The following is a 15,427-nucleotide window of genomic DNA, read 5'->3' as shown; positions in this document are numbered from 1 at the left end:
ATTGCGCGGCAGGGCATTCGGTCGGATCTATGTAGATTGGACATTCATGGTGCAGAGCACTTGAGCTATGCCATACAAGGCAACCGGTTGCGCTTATCCTGAATAGCCATGCCAGTTGGCTCTCCCTATACTACTCACGCCAACGCCCACTAGAATGTCCTGCATTTCTTCCCTTTCACGGACCAGACTGTAGCGGGCATGGATTATCGCAGAGAACCGGATATCAATGGGATGCTCTGTCGCGATCGTATCTTCACGGCCCCGACGGACTTGGTTGACCGAAGTCCGTTCATGCCATGAAGTATTAAATGATGTTTTGTCCATATCTCCTGCCAGGCCGCAAACTCGATTTATCCGTCGACTACACATTCATAGACGCTTAATTCCACATACTGCTCGGAGTCCTTGGAATGGCGAAAACAGTGCTGGTCACCGGTTGCAGCGATGGAGGACTCGGAGCGGCCATGGCCAAGGTCTACCGCTCGAAAGGCTTCCGGGTCTTTGCGACGCTGCGCAACAAGGCCAAGGCTGGATCTCTGACTGAGATCGATGGCATCGAGATTGTCGAACTTGAGGTCACATCAGTTGAATCCATTCGCCAAGGTGCGAATGCTGTTGCAAAACATACCGGAGGCACACTCGATATCCTCGTCAACAATGCTGGTGTCAGCGCCATCGTGCCGCTTCTAGATGCATCTCTCGACAACGCGAAGAAGGTGTACGATGCCAATGTTTGGAGTATTGTTGCCATGGCGCAGGCTTTTGCACCACTGCTCATCAAGGCCAAAGGGACCATGTGCAACATCAGTTCAGTATCTGGCGAAATGGTTTTTGCATGGGCGGGTAAGTCCTAACCTGTCCCTCTGGTGCTCTCCCAGGCTCCGCCACTGATAGCCATATAGGTATATACAGCAGTTCCCGGAGTGCCGGAACGCAGATTTCCGAGACGCTGCGTCTCGAGATGGCGCCTCTGGGTGTGCGAGTGGTCACGGTCATCCTCGGCGGCGTCCAGACAAGCGGCAACGACCCGGCCAACATCCCGGATCTTGAGCTGCCCCCGGATTCGCACTACCGGAAGATCACGGCGGCGATTGATCGCCACAAGAAGACTATGGTACACCCCAACAAGCAGAACATCGACAGAGCCGCGAAGAATGTCGTCGAGGACGTTCTCAATGGTGCCGGTCCGTTCATTCGACGCGGGCAGGCCTCTACCCTGAGTTGGCTCTGCAATACATTTCTTCCCTACAGACTCTTTATTTCTCTGATCAATGGGGAGTCGGCACTTGACCAAATCGATTTTCAGGAAGAGACCGCATGACTGAGGATTGTTTGAGAGTGAGATCCATGAATGGTTGAAAACACTCTGATGTATCATATATTAGTAGTCAGCCTACGGAAATAATGTGCAGTACATGGCTCATCTCTAGGGCGTGATTCTCTTATGCCCACTTGAAATAAGCTAGGGTTCTAACCTGTCCAACAGAGAACAAGCCTCGTGATTGAAGAGATCTACTATATATTCTCCAAGCTAGCGCTGCTTGGTATTATGATGCTTCACTTAAGTGCCATGCTACGAAGGGGCCTACATGCCTCGGCATCTGTCCCTCGCAGTTGTGTACCTCGACCATCTCCTATCTATCTTGGAGGAGTTGTGAGGAGATATTCATCTATGGAGTTTGGGTTGAAAATACCTACGTAGCTATCCAAGGTAAGCCAAGTATCCGTGAAGATGTATCTTTAGGCTCCCCGAGTACTGGAGTGAATACAAATATTCCAATGTGCGTGGGAGACTGTATAGTAGTACAACCGCAATTCTGCAGATATACTTCTCCTCGCCATCCTGCAGAACAGAATCTGCTCAGGGGCTTATACGGTCGACCGCAGCAAGTGGTCTGCCAGGTTGATCTGAAGAATAGAGGTTCTCTGGTGCAGCATGGCCGCCCATTCCAGACTGCATCAACATGGGCATTGTCTGGTCGATGCTCTCGGGCGACATGGCAGCCATGGCGGCTAGCTCAATGCGTTGCTTTGCGAATATGGCAGGGTCCATGGTGAACACTTGGCTCCGACTGCAGGGTAAGAATGATTGGCTATTCACACTTGGTTTCATTTTCATTCGACTGATAATATATCATGTGGATGAGAGAATCACTGCGCTACATACGTCCACTTCGATGATGCACTGAATTGTCACGTCCCATACTTGTCTATCAGGAACTCGTCTCAGGACCTGAATCGTTCTTGGATTCTAGTTCTTTTCGCTGAAGATAGGCATCCCGTTCGGCTCTCTTTGCGACCGACTTGAGAGCTCTCTTATGGGCACGGCTATTCATGTGAATATTCCACTGCTCGTCTGTGGCCATGGTTCTCTTGCACAGATCGCAAGTGAAGCACTGGAGGATTGTCTCTGGTTGTGTCTTTGCCTTTTCCTCCTTGGCCCCAAGGACAGTATTTGCCAATGGCGACAGTGTTTTAGGATCGGGAGTTGGTTCGTCCCGAAGCAAAGACTCAACCAGTGACTCAGACGGCTTTGAGATGCTCTCTGCCCAACTGCTGACATTGCTGCTGTCTAAGAGGTACAGACGATGTGTCATGTCTGCTTCAGACAGTGCACGCCACAGCTTGTTCCGAATCCATTTGATTTGGGACACGCCGTACTGATGAGTGGCGATCCTGATGGACTCCACCCCTTTGCTTTTCAACTCCTCGAGTTTCGGCTCGCCTTCTCCACTGCGGAGCGCCGAAAAATAGGGTGCGAGTTCCTTGAACCCAATCGAGACCCAGACACCCCGAGTCTGGTCGACCTCGATGCCTTCCAATTGTCTCTCATGAATGTAATCTGACATTGTTTGAGCCTCGGCCATCAGTCCTTGTTCGATCATCTTGTCCACGCGCGCGTCAAGGCGCGCAATAAGTGTTTCTTTCTCCGCATGCACCCAGAATATCAGCGTGTTCTTGAATCGTAAAAGGCCCCCGGCCTCCATCATCGCTTCGCGCTTCAGGGCCTTTTGCTCGGCATAGATCTCTGATGCTGGTCGACCTGTTTGGAAATAGATCTCGAGCGATCGCCGGATTTTGCGACCATCCCTCGGATGCCACCGCGCCGCCATCGCTGGATCTACTTCCTGCAGCTTGGCCATCATCACCTCGGGAGATGCATCAAGGATCGGCCATTTGGCTGACGTCGACGAAGCTTCCTTCGTCGGCTCTTTTCCCTCTTCATCTTCCGCTCCTTCGCCCACCAATTGGTCCTTGAACAGGACCGCCTGGGTGTAGTAATGTGTACCCCCAACAAGGATTGGCAGTTTGCCGCGCTGTCGGATCTCCTGGACCAGACGTAGAGCCTCCTTCTTGAATTTTCCAATTCGCCATGCTTCCTCTTCTAGGTCGACACAGCTCAGCAGGTGGTGCGGAATGCCGTTTTGCTCGTCGGGGGAAATCTGGTTGGTAATTATCGGAAGGCCGCGGTACATTTGCATTGCGTCGCCATTGATAATTTCACCGTTGAATCGAGAGGCCAAGTCGACGGCGAGCTGTCTGCAGCCATCAGCTCATCGCGCTTTGAAGTAGGTTGGTACGGTATTACCTGTGACTTGCCTGTGCCCGTGGCACCGACAACTGCTATGAGGGGATCCATGATTTGTTTTTGACGGGGTCGAATCGATCGGAGAACAGAGAGCATAGCGCACTCAGCATTTTGCCCGGTCCCGCATGAGGGGCCGAGGAGAAAGTGAGCGCCAGTGGAAGAAATGCGCGGTGGATTGCAAAACGGCAGTAGCGGCTACCGCTTTCCATAGTTCCCACCGCTTTCTCTCTCTCTCTCTCTCTCTCTCTCTCTCTCTTGCGACAGACATGGATGCTCTGTTGACAATAAGCGCTTCACGCCGCGGTATCAATTGCTAATCGATATTGGCTGACAAGTTGTCCTTGCTGATATTGCGAGACCGGGACTGCGGCAAATATTCCAATGCCAAGCACTGATATGGCGTGTACCTCTGCTCCTATGTAGCGGCTGCCATGGATTCTTCCAGCAATCTCTTGTTCTTTGTCTTCAATGCCGCTCAGAAAGTGGACGAGTCGTCCAATAGCTAAAGAAGACTGATTTTCTACTTCGCCATGTCGCTTCTCCTCCCTGTTATAATAGGGCAGTCTTCATGTCATAACAGAGCATCAGCTCACAAGCTGCCGTTACGTACAGAACGAGATGCTACCTTTGACGTTCTCTAAGCCTTAAAATACTTCATGGGTCCCTCTAGCAATAACGTTCTAGAGTCATTTGTCCCTCGCGCTGTCTCCTGCGACCATGCCCCAAGTGACCTAGGATTCCTCGCGTTGTTTCTTAAGAGTTTCGCTCACTGGGCCTGATGAATTCAATGCTTGCGTTATTCAGGAAATTCAGACAATCTTTATTCACCGTCCCGCTGGTTTTTCAAAAACCACCGTCGAATTAATCTGGTCAAGTAATCAGACGGTCTCCTGATGTTATCAACGATTAAGGGTACTGTTTCATCGACAATGACGGGTGGTGTCGCATTGTCTTCCTGATTCAGATCAGTGAGAAATCTGCTGTGACGTCGCTCTTATATCTAGTGTGGTTCATACACCTATTACAGTCTGGCTTAGGGGTTAGTCGAAATCCATTATCTGGAAAGCAGTTGACTAGTTTATATAGTAAACGTCAATGATATTGGAGCCACAATTACATTCATACTACCACGTTTCAATTCTATCATATATCTCGATATAGCGATCTAGATCTTTTGGATAGAAAGGCTGGTACTGAGTAATGCTAGTTAATGTCGAGCCTCCATGGAGACATGTGACCGGCCTTATCGGCGATTACCTCATCCGTCGCGGCGATTGCAGCGTCCACGCTAAGATGAGCGCAGTCTAGTTTTGGCAATGAAAACACATGTCGTGACTCATTGGGTTTCTTATTCTTTCACTTCCCCTGACCCTGTGTGTCGGCGATTGATTCCGATATGGCACAGCCCACTGCCGATGCTCCATTGCCCTCCATCGAGGTGCAGAATCTCTCTTATAAATTTCAAGATGGCTCGGAGGGGCTACGAGACGTAGTATTGGACCTCCCCCCAGGCAGTAGGACTCTGCTCATCGGCGGTAAATCCTTCCCCGCGGATTTCCATCTCGATATCACGCTGACCTTTCCACAGCAAATGGGGCGGGGAAGACCACATTGCTCCGCCTGATCTCCGGCAAGCGCCTTGCCCCCACCAACACCATCAGCGTGGGTGGCAAGGACCCTTTCAAAGATGCACTCGAAGGAGTGACCTATCTGGGTGTTGAGTGGGTGCTCAACAGCATCGTTCGCACCGACATCGACGTGCCCACCCTCCTGGCATCGGTGGGCGGAAACGCCTACCCAGAGCGCAGGGACGAGTTAGTCGACATCCTCGATATTGATCTTCGCTGGCGCATGCATGCCGTCTCTGATGGTGAGCGACGCCGAGTTCAGCTGGCCATGGGCTTGTTGCGCCCCTGGCGGGTTCTGCTGCTGGACGAAATCACTGTCGACCTGGATTTACTCTCCAGAAGCAACTTCCTCTCTTTCCTCAAGCGTGAGACGGAAACCCGGCCTTGCACAATTGTCTATGCGACGCACATCCTCGATAATCTCGCCCAGTGGCCCACTCATCTTGTACATATGCATCTCGGTCATGTCAAGACCTGGGGTCCTGTAGAGAAATTCTATGACCAGGTCCCTCAGTGGACGTCCGAGAATAGTCGGCTGGGCGAGCTGGTGCTCACATGGCTGAAGGAAGACCTCCAGGCCCGCGGACCCCGCAATGGCCAGTCGGGCCAGGCCAAAACTTATGGTGCTCTCGATGGCATCGGGGGTTATGGCCTCGAGAAGCGCAGCTAAAATTTGAGCTGGGGCCGAGTATCCCTCAATCGGAGCCTTGACGCTATTTCTGATTCTATGCATTTATGCCAGGGAGGCTTTCTTACATTTAACATTGCGTCTTTCAACATTGATTTCAACAAGCATGAGCGGGGTTTCGGCGGGCAGCTTGATCTACCGACTAGATCGATTCAACATTGGAGTTTTTCAACCATGACTCTTGAAGGGCTCGCGGGAGTTGTCTGGATTTAATGAATTGTGATTTTTTCTTTTCTTTTTTTCTACGAAGGCTGTTATTTGAATCAAGAGCAATAGATCAACTATAGCACCTAAGACTCCAATAGCAGGAAAGCGGGTGCCAGGATTGTCTACTGTTACTCTAAAGATATATATATATGCACGTCTATCAGAACTCCACAAAACCTACACACGAAGTAGTTGTTCCCATCATAATGTGACGACATATACCTGGGGAGGTATCTGGTCGTGTTTGAAATATTCCATGATTCGCCTGGGTGAAAATTCCCAATCTAAGAGTGCGCTAGGCTGCGAGAAGGCCTCCCCTACCTAGCTTGATAGCGGGATATTCGACTATTGGCAAGGAAAAGAACTCAAAAACAAACAGGGCTTTGAAAAAGCAATACCCGGTAGTTTTAAAATTTTAATACGAGCGTGGACGTGTAGAATAGATACATCATTGGGATTGGGATTCAGTTGGATTTGCCTGCGCGTGAGGCCTCAGGCACGTAATATTGCCTGATTGGGCGAATCGCGACGCGTCTCGGTCAAGTTCGTTTGCTGCAGATTGCACAGCTCGTCCGTCTTGCATGCGACTGGCCGCTTTTCACGAGACGCATCCGTGCCTTTAAAGCCGGTCACTACGCCTGCAGACCGACTGGCCTCCTTGGCCACCGGCAACTGCTGAAGTCGATAGCTTTCCCTCCAATTTCCCCAAGAGCACCCGCGCACGCCGCTCCTACAGGCGTCATGTCCGCGACTGACTCCGAGTCGGACTACTTGGATGACGACGATGGCTTTGTCGTCCCTGATGATGATCTCGCTTCATCACGTCCAGTCAAACGCCCGCGCGTACGACCGCCGATACGTCACGGTGATCGCGACGACAACCAGGATGATGCCTCCATGACCGACTCGTTCTCCGACATGGACGAGGATCTACCAGAAGATCCCCAGAGGAATGCCCAAGGCAGATCCAAGTCTCGCAGCTTTGTCCCCAAGCAAAGCAATTTTCAAGAGAACATTTTTGTCACGCAACTGACACAACCCAATTCGAGCCCCGACCGAATCCGCGGCCCGAGGTGGAAGAAGCCCGATGCCATATCTCCTCCAAACCGAACGATTTCGATTCAGCAGCAAAGTGACACTGGGAAGAAATCTAATGACGAATACCACGATGATGAGGATGCGCTGAGGGCCGCGCTGGCCGCTTCAATGGATGCATTCGAGGAAGAGAACCGAAGGAACTCATACCGTGACCCTCCAAGCCTGATGTCTTCCCATGGCGAGAATAAGAATGGCTCATTGGATGTCTCATTTGAACTGGAAAATATTCCAGAGGATGCCTTTGACTCCTCTCCGTCCCTATCGCCCGTACAACGACCATCTCAACCGGCTCCTACCCAATCAAGAAGCGTAGCCACGCCCCGAAATGCGCATAAGAGCTTCCGACAAACTACTCTGTTCGGGATGGTTACTCGAAACCCAGACCTCTCCCCACAGCAGAATCGAGATTGGGGACCACCCGAGAAAGCAGAACCTCCCACTCAACACAAGTTGAACCAAGAAACGCTCAACACATGGCAATATCCGATAAACTTGGGTAACATTCGAGATTACCAGTTCAACATCACCCAGAAGGGTCTCTTCCACAACCTGCTTGTCGCCTTGCCAACCGGTCTGGGAAAAACGTTCATCGCAGCTACAATCATGCTGAATTGGTTCCGATGGACGAAGGACGCACAGATTGTTTTCGTGGCCCCGACAAAACCATTAGTTTCTCAGCAGGTCTCGGCGTGCTTGGATATTGCTGGCATTCCACGTTCTCAGTCGACCATGCTCACAGGAGGAGCATCCCCAGGGATTCGCGCACAGGAATGGCAAAGCAAACGAATATTCTTCATGACACCTCAAACCTTGATCAATGATCTGAAGACCGGAATTGCGGATCCCAAACGCATTGTCCTGGTCGTGGTCGATGAAGCTCATCGGGCTACTGGCGGTTATGCTTATGTTGAAGTCGTCAAGTTCTTGCGACGATTCAACAAGAGCTTCCGCGTTCTCGCGCTGACCGCAACGCCCGGATCTACCGTGGAGTCGGTGCAGTCGGTGATCGACGGCTTGGATATCTCACGGGTAGAGATCCGTACCGAGCAGTCGATTGATATCCGGGACTATGTGCATGCCCGAAATATCGAGGTGGAGACATTCGAGAATTCAGATGAAATGATCTTTTGTATGGATCTTATATCTGCCGCTTTGCAGCCAATGGTTGATCAACTTCGTACATTGAATGCGTATTGGGGGAAAGATCCCCTGACTTTGACCGCGTACGGCCTAACGAAGGCGAGACAGCAGTGGATGGGATCTGATGCTGGCCGCAATGCTAGTATGGGACTTAAAGGAATGGTCAATGCCATTTTCACGGTCCTTGCGAGTCTGGCGCATGGGATTGACCTCTTGAAATACCATGGAATTGTGCCGTTCTATCGCCATTTGCTGCATTTCAAGTCCAACACCGACGGCCAAAAAGGTGGCAAGTATCAGAAGCAGATTGTACAAAACGAGAGCTTCAAAAAGCTTCTCAGTCACCTTGACCCCTGGTCCAAGAACAAAGAGTTTATTGGACATCCTAAATTGGAGTACCTCAAGTCCGTGATCTTGAACCACTTCATGGACGCCGGCGAAGGGAAAGAAAATACCGACGCCAGCAGTCAGCCTGCTACCCGGGTCATGATCTTCGTGCATTTCCGTGATAGTGCCGAGGAGGTGACTCGCGTGCTGACGAGATATGGGCCCATGATTCGACCGCACATTTTCGTGGGCCAGAGCAGCGCAAAGGGATCTGAGGGCATGAACCAAAAGACCCAGCTTGAAATTATCACCAAGTTCAAGGAGGGAATCTATAATACCATCGTCGCCACATCAATTGGCGAAGAGGGACTGGATATTGGTGAGGTCGACCTCATCGTGTGTTACGACTCTTCGGCGTCGCCAATTCGAATGTTGCAACGAATGGGTCGAACTGGTCGTAAGCGGGCCGGAAACATCACTTTGCTGCTGATGAAGGGCAAGGAGGAAGAGTCTTACATCAAGGCGAAGGACAACTACGAGAAAATGCAGCAGATGATCGCCAGTGGCTCTCGATTCACTTTCCACGAAGACCGTTCCCCTCGCATTCTACCTCCGGGCATTCGCCCTATTGCGGATAAGCGACTCATCGACATCCCCCCAGAAAACTCACAGCATGACCCGCTTGAACCAAAACGCAAAGGGCGAGCACCCAAGCGACCGCCGAAGAAATTCAACATGCCTGACGACGTGGAGACTGGCTTCACTCGTGCGTCAGCTCTGGGGGAGGATGGTTCGAGCAAGCCGAAAGCAACAAAGGCCAAAAAGACTGTTACCCCCAAAAAGCGCACTCGAGACCCCACGCCTGAACCGGCGGCTGTGCCACCCCCGGAAGAATTCAATATTAGCCCCGATGAGAAAGCACAGTTCGAGCATCGCTTTGACCACAGCCCAAGCTCACCAGTCCCTGTTGATGATGCTGCTCGACATCACCGATCTGTGGGCAGACCGACAAAGGCAGTGAAAGCTGGGTCTATCACTCGCCGTACTCTATCGACCTTGAAGAAGATAGATGGCAATGATTTTGGAACTAGCGATGGCTTCAAGCAAGTATTGGCACGCGACCCTATAGACTTTGATGAATGATACCCCCAAAAGCCCAGGGCTTCCCAGAGAAGTCATTTCGGCACCGCTATACATACTATCTTGAGAATTATATATGATTTCACAATAGAATTTGTATCGAACTCCGGCATATAATGGTTGCTTTACTCTCGAGACTCGGAAAATACTGGCGGCCTCCGGCTCGCCATCACAACTTTGAGCTTGCGTGACACTGCATTCATCTCATCCACACTGCCCAGCACTCCGAGGTCGTGATCTGGATGGGTTTCAAGCCGCCCGACAAGCAAGGGGAGCACAGAAGATTTCCAAATCACCGCATGCAACCTGCTGCTGGAGATCGCCGTTGCTACCAGCAGCAAAACGGCCAGCACCACCGTGACAACGGGAAGAATGATCCACGGCCAGCGAACATGAATGAAGGTCCTGGTGATAAACGCCCGTCCAGCCAGATGCCTTGCGGCGTCGCTAGAACGGATGTTATCCGTCATACTCGTGGCCATGTCGGCCATCGACTGCGAGAGGTTCTTGCTGTTCCATAGAACCACCGCGGACTGGATGCCTTGCATATAGTCCATTTCCCCAGTCGCCGTGGTCTGCAAAAGTGTGGTGTTGAAAAGACTTTGCATGGTCGATTGCAAATTGGTCCACGCCCAGTAGTCGACTGCGTATGTCGAATTCTTCGACAAAGTCTTCTGGTCCTTGACCGGCTTCAGCGAGTATGGCGCAAAGGAGAACTCGTCGGCCGGCGGCGTCGATATCAGATTCTGGCTTTTTGTCGTCGTGGGATGCCGGCGGCTCGTCGAAATGTGGTTCTGTGTGTATTCTCTCTCGCACCAATCCACCGAGCATTGTGTCATGGTTGGTCGGGCCTCGGGAAGCGTGACGTTCTGCTTCGTGTAGACCACCGACTGGTCGTATTTCACCGAAAAGAAAGAGATAATCTGTTGGGATGTTTCATTTCCCACGCTGTCTTTGGAGGTGACTATGGAGGTCCACGGCTGACGGTGGAAGGTGATGATCTCATCTGACGTCGTACCTCTGGCATAGGCTCCGATAACACTAGGAGTGATGCTGGAGCCGCTGGATGTGGTATAAGTGCAGTTCCGGGGCGCCTCGCTCGACCATTCAGGCCCAGTCGTATTTGCGCTCCTGTCCACCACACAGTGCTGCTGCGCAGTCTGCGTGATATCTTCACACAGACTGCACACGCCAAGCGAAACAAAGTCGGGATACTCGCATGTGCCAGAGGGACACTCGGGGTCCAGCGGGCTAGAGGTCTGAGAGAGCCCGCTCATAATGGCAACCTGCAGCGTCGGCTCGACTTCACTTAATCGAACCTCTGATTGTGAGCCATCGGCAGCACCTCCCGTCGACCACGCTGGCATGTACTCGTGCGCGTACTGGACGTATGCTGTCTCATTGTACGCTTGTACTTCGCGTGAAGGGTAGACCAGGATTTGCTGGGCGAACGGATCGATAGCGACGGCGATGATCATCAATACGGCTCCGAGTGTTGCTAGACTGGGCCTAATAGTCCAAAATACCTCCAGAGCACCCCACGGTCCGCGACTGGCCTGCTCTAGCACCTGCATGTGGTATAGCGGCGTTGGCTTGTGGTATTCGTTGTGATTCCACTTGAGTTGACCCAGACACGAGGAGACGGGGACCATAAGAGCAGCCTTTGCAACGGTGACAATCACCGATGCCACAGCGTTGGGCGACGCCCGGTATTTCCAATCGTCATAGAACGATCCATCCAAGTATTTGAGGAAGCCGATGAGGACTGCCATGCAAATGATACCGACGACAGCTCCGGCAGTCTCCCAGGCCCAGGAGCCTGCCCAGTGAGGACTCCTGGTTCTTTGCGTACTCTCTTCGCATTCTATTTCTTGGGAGACGGTCAAAAACCCTTTGAAGTTGAGCCAGGACGTAAATGGCGTTCGCCAGGGATCACGAGAGTGCTGAATCGGATCATCGCTGTCGTTTGGGAGGGAATTGGCGAATTGAAAGTCGTCTCGTGTATCGTTGACGACTATTTGAGCGGTTGTATACTGTGGCTTGGCATCAATTGTTCCTGGAATATAGTCGTCGTCAATCTGACCACTGGTGGGCTCTTGTTGATGACCCTGCTCCGGATGTAAAGAATCGGGTTCCATTGGCATATGGAAGGGGTGAATTGTTCATGCAGAAGAAAAACCAGTATCTCCGGCTGTTATAGGAAAACCACTCCAGGTGAATGAAACCTCAGCCACCCGGGCTAGTCAATTGACAACAAGGATTCTAATTTAGTGAGGAGGCCTGATTGGTTTAGGATCTCAAGCTGCAGCACTAGAAGCTTAGCGGAGGGACGGCGTGGGGGCCAAGTAATGATTATGCCTCTACTCCGCGTATAGTCTTGCGCTTGGATAAGCACAAACATAGATCCATGGATATATACATGGTATCTAGGCTCTCGCGATAATTAACAGCTACCATGTTCACATCTAGTTAGCCGTGCAGATCATGTCATTTCTGCAATCCAGTGGTTTTGTGGCGAGGTTAGGTCGGCAGCATACCGAGGGCTGTAGCTCAGCTCATATCAGACGAATCGGTCTGCCGAGTTACGGTGACTTAGAAAGGACAGTGTATTCGCCCTGGTGAGACTCGGATTCCTTCAAAGTCCGAATGGTTCTATGTAGTGATCGCAAATGTAGAGGTGATCATGCATCGTCATTCATGGAATCGTGATGGGCATCAATATATACAGGTGAAACTATCTCAGATCGGCTGGTGGCAGCCCTCTCTGTTCCAGGGCGTCTTGAATCCTCTCATGGATTATTTCTATTGCCTCTTGCCACGTTACAGTCCCCTGCCCAGACCTCGGGGGCTGAGTATCCGTGGGCTTTTGCGAGGCAGTGTCTTCAACGAGCCAGCTGAGCCAACTCACCACAGAAACGGCCTTATCAATATCCTTCTCCTCGATGACGACGCGGCGCAGATAAGAGCACAAGACCTCGACGTCCTCGCCGTACGGTCCTTCTTGCAAGAAGGTAGAATGCCATTCGCCCACGGCCGCTCGCAGATCGGGCAACTCTGAAAGATGCCGCGAGGTAAAAACGGGGCGCTCTGGGAGAGGGAGGAGTGGCAGTCGTTTCTCGACTATAGGCGGAGCAGACTCGGACGGGGGCGGTGGCTCCGAGGTTGATCTATTTCCTGAGGAAGTAGGACGTGACGGCTGAAGGCTGCGGACCCGTCTTTGTTCTTCGAGAAGCTCTTGCCGAATGTCTTCTGGCAAAGCGGCCAGGAACTCTGCGGAGACCTCAGGCTGCTCAACTGCTGGAGATGGTTGCCTGTGTGGGACTCCATGGGCGACAGCAGGGAGTGTAGTTGAGGATCGCGAAGAACCAAAGCCGGATTGTTTGAGTGATGTATTGCCCGTCTTCGCTGATTTAGGAGGGCGCCCGCGTCTTTTCTTGGGTGGCGAGAATGGCCTTTTCAGCCCAAGCGATCCAGATGGTGTAGGATGCGACGCCGAAGGGGGTGCTGGTGGAGCAGGCTGGGCGGGTGGTTCGGCATAATATCCCATGACTTCGTTGCGAACATCTTCGGGCAGCGCAGCCAATATCTCAGGGTCTATTTGGGACTGTGGGGGAATAATTGAAGCTGTGGGCTCTCGTACCTCCCGGGGAAGCGGAGTAGGTGATCCCGACTGCTGTTCTTGAGGTTTGGTTTGTGCAACTAATCTTGCTCGAATATCCCCAGGGAGTTCGGAAACGATCTTGGGATCTGCTTGGGAAGGCATAATAAATTGAGAGCCAGAACCGACGAGAGAGTGGCTGGCCGCCGGATTGACTGGAGTGCGAGTGAAATCCTCCTTGATTGGAGTCTCAGGCTTCTTGATTGCGGGACCAGGATACTGCTTGCGAGGGGACTTGGCAAATGTGAGTTGTTGCTGGCTGCTGTCAACATTGCCCGATGGACCGGCTTTCAGTGGCTCAAGTTTGGTCATTTGCACCCCGAGACCTCTGAGATCTCCGGGAGAAAAGTTGAAACTTCTCAACATCGACACAGCCTCCTTGCCCAGGACATCAGCGTCATTGGTAGCCGCACCCAGTGTGAAGCCTTTATTGAAGACATCACACTTCCCGTGGCCAAGATGCTTCACTGGTTCCAGTGGCGCGTCCATTGACCGTCGCATGACCTTGAGGGTCAATTGCTTGCCTTTCACCAGATTCTCGACCAGCCTTCTGTTAAGCTCGTGGCAGAGAGATCTCACGAATTCATCTGCCTGGTCCTGGTTGACAAAGCGGATGCCCCAGTTGACTTCAGCTGAGACCGATTTCCGGACCACTTCGTTGCCGACTTCCGTTTTATCAATCCCTCGAGCATGCTCCCATATCCTCATTCCGGTCTTTGGCCCGAGACTCGAAACGAGTCTCTCTCGGGAAAGCTCTCGCACGTCTTTGACCAGTTTAATGCTGAGTTCCTCCAGCTTGGCACTCAGGCTATATCCCACACCCGGCAAATCTCGCACGGCAAGGTTTCCGATGAAATCCAAGGCATCATCTGGCTTCAGCTGAAATTGTCCAGCAGGCTTAGCCTTCCTCAATGCAACCTTGGCAAGGAGAATGTTTCCACCAATGCCCACCGAAACAGCGCAACCAGTTTTCTCTTTGATCGAGTCGCGCAAGCCTTGGGCGATCTCATCTGCCATCGCTTGCTCCCGATAAATCGAACCTTCGGAGATGCCTTTCCCATCTGACCCGCCGGCCTCCAAACACAGATGAGTAACGTCAATGAGAGCCTCATCGATACTGACGCTTTGGACGATACCATCAATCGCGAGGATTTCAGCATAGAACTTGCGACTTGCTTCCTCGTATGCTGGAAAGTCGTATGGTAACACCTTGAGTTCTGGGCAGGCCTGCAGAGCCCCTTTCATCCACATTCCATTTTTGACACCCCGGGCGCGAGCAGCATAATTGCAGCTGGCAATTTCAGAGCCCGAGCCCGAGCCGTGAGCAATGGCAACTGGTTTTTCTTTCAGATCGGGCTGCTTCAGAATGGAAACAGCCGCAAAGAACGAATCGAAATCGACATGAAGAATGTACCGTCGCGCCCCGGGCACGGGCTTTTTCCGCGACGCTCGCGACTGCGACTTTTCCTTTGCGGCTGCTTGGAGCTGCGCCTTCAGCTCAGCTTTCCATGTCGAGAGATGATGAAGCCGAGACTCTCGATAGTATTGTTGGAGAAATTCCGGGTTGACAACACTGGACTGTCTCATTCGCGGGTCGGAGAGGAGTTGCGCGTTGTATTCTTCCGATGTGATCGGCGCACTTTGCGGGCTCGACTGTTTAGATAGCGGGGGAGGCCCGAGGCTTTCCTGTTCTAGATGTCCATCGCCACCTGCAAATGTAGTCTCGACGAGCTGTGTGTGTGGATTGACGGACGCTTCAGTGGTGGTGGATGGGATTCGGCCCGGCGCATGGGAGGACATCGCAGCACCATTTTCCTCGATAGTGTTAAAGCTGGGGAAATCGCCATAGTTTGATTGAGACTGTCCGCTCGGATCCATAGAGATTAGACAGTGTCTGGTGGCGTGGAAGGTCGCCGTGAGCGGTTCCTGGTTATATCGACAATGTTCATAAC

The 15,427-nt window shown here is 52.0% G+C and overlaps 6 protein-coding genes across 6 annotated transcripts; 3 read left to right on the top strand and 3 right to left on the bottom strand.

Moving 5' to 3' along the window:
- Positions 1-410: 410 nt before the first annotated feature.
- Positions 411-1,321, top strand: N7459_005589 (1-acyl dihydroxyacetone phosphate reductase; the record flags this gene model as incomplete). The annotated part of the gene is made up of 2 exons (XM_056944773.1): positions 411-843; positions 903-1,321. The coding sequence occupies 2 exons, from the start codon at positions 411-413 to the stop codon at positions 1,319-1,321; spliced, it is 852 nt and encodes a 283-aa protein (XP_056799108.1).
- An 892-nt stretch (positions 1,322-2,213) lies between these two features.
- Positions 2,214-3,640, bottom strand: N7459_005588 (tRNA dimethylallyltransferase; the record flags this gene model as incomplete). The annotated part of the gene is made up of 2 exons (XM_056944772.1): positions 2,214-3,536; positions 3,590-3,640. 2 exons carry the CDS (start codon positions 3,638-3,640, stop codon positions 2,214-2,216), a joined length of 1,374 nt encoding a protein of 457 aa, XP_056799107.1.
- Positions 3,641-4,985: 1,345 nt separating this feature from the next.
- On the top strand, positions 4,986-5,887 carry N7459_005587 (putative ABC transporter; the record flags this gene model as incomplete). Its single annotated transcript, XM_056944771.1, has 2 exons — positions 4,986-5,124; positions 5,178-5,887. The coding sequence occupies 2 exons, from the start codon at positions 4,986-4,988 to the stop codon at positions 5,885-5,887; spliced, it is 849 nt and encodes a 282-aa protein (XP_056799106.1).
- Positions 5,888-6,853: 966 nt separating this feature from the next.
- Positions 6,854-9,820, top strand: mph1 (3'-5' DNA helicase; the record flags this gene model as incomplete). Its single annotated transcript, XM_056944770.1, has 1 exon — positions 6,854-9,820. One exon carries the CDS (start codon positions 6,854-6,856, stop codon positions 9,818-9,820), a length of 2,967 nt encoding a protein of 988 aa, XP_056799105.1.
- A 122-nt stretch (positions 9,821-9,942) lies between these two features.
- N7459_005585 (DUF3176 domain-containing protein) lies at positions 9,943-11,955 on the bottom strand (the record flags this gene model as incomplete). Its single annotated transcript, XM_056944769.1, has 1 exon — positions 9,943-11,955. The coding sequence occupies one exon, from the start codon at positions 11,953-11,955 to the stop codon at positions 9,943-9,945; it is 2,013 nt and encodes a 670-aa protein (XP_056799104.1).
- A 596-nt stretch (positions 11,956-12,551) lies between these two features.
- Positions 12,552-15,353, bottom strand: N7459_005584 (uncharacterized protein; the record flags this gene model as incomplete). The annotated part of the gene is made up of 1 exon (XM_056944768.1): positions 12,552-15,353. The coding sequence occupies one exon, from the start codon at positions 15,351-15,353 to the stop codon at positions 12,552-12,554; it is 2,802 nt and encodes a 933-aa protein (XP_056799103.1).
- Between the last annotated feature and the right edge of the window lie 74 nt (positions 15,354-15,427).

This window comes from Penicillium hispanicum (assembly GCF_028827665.1).
Source record: "Penicillium hispanicum strain IBT 35686 chromosome Unknown utg000005l_segment0_segment0, whole genome shotgun sequence".
NCBI classification, from domain to species: Eukaryota; Fungi; Ascomycota; class Eurotiomycetes; order Eurotiales; family Aspergillaceae; genus Penicillium; species Penicillium hispanicum.
This window is presented reverse-complemented; position numbering and strand designations above follow the sequence as displayed.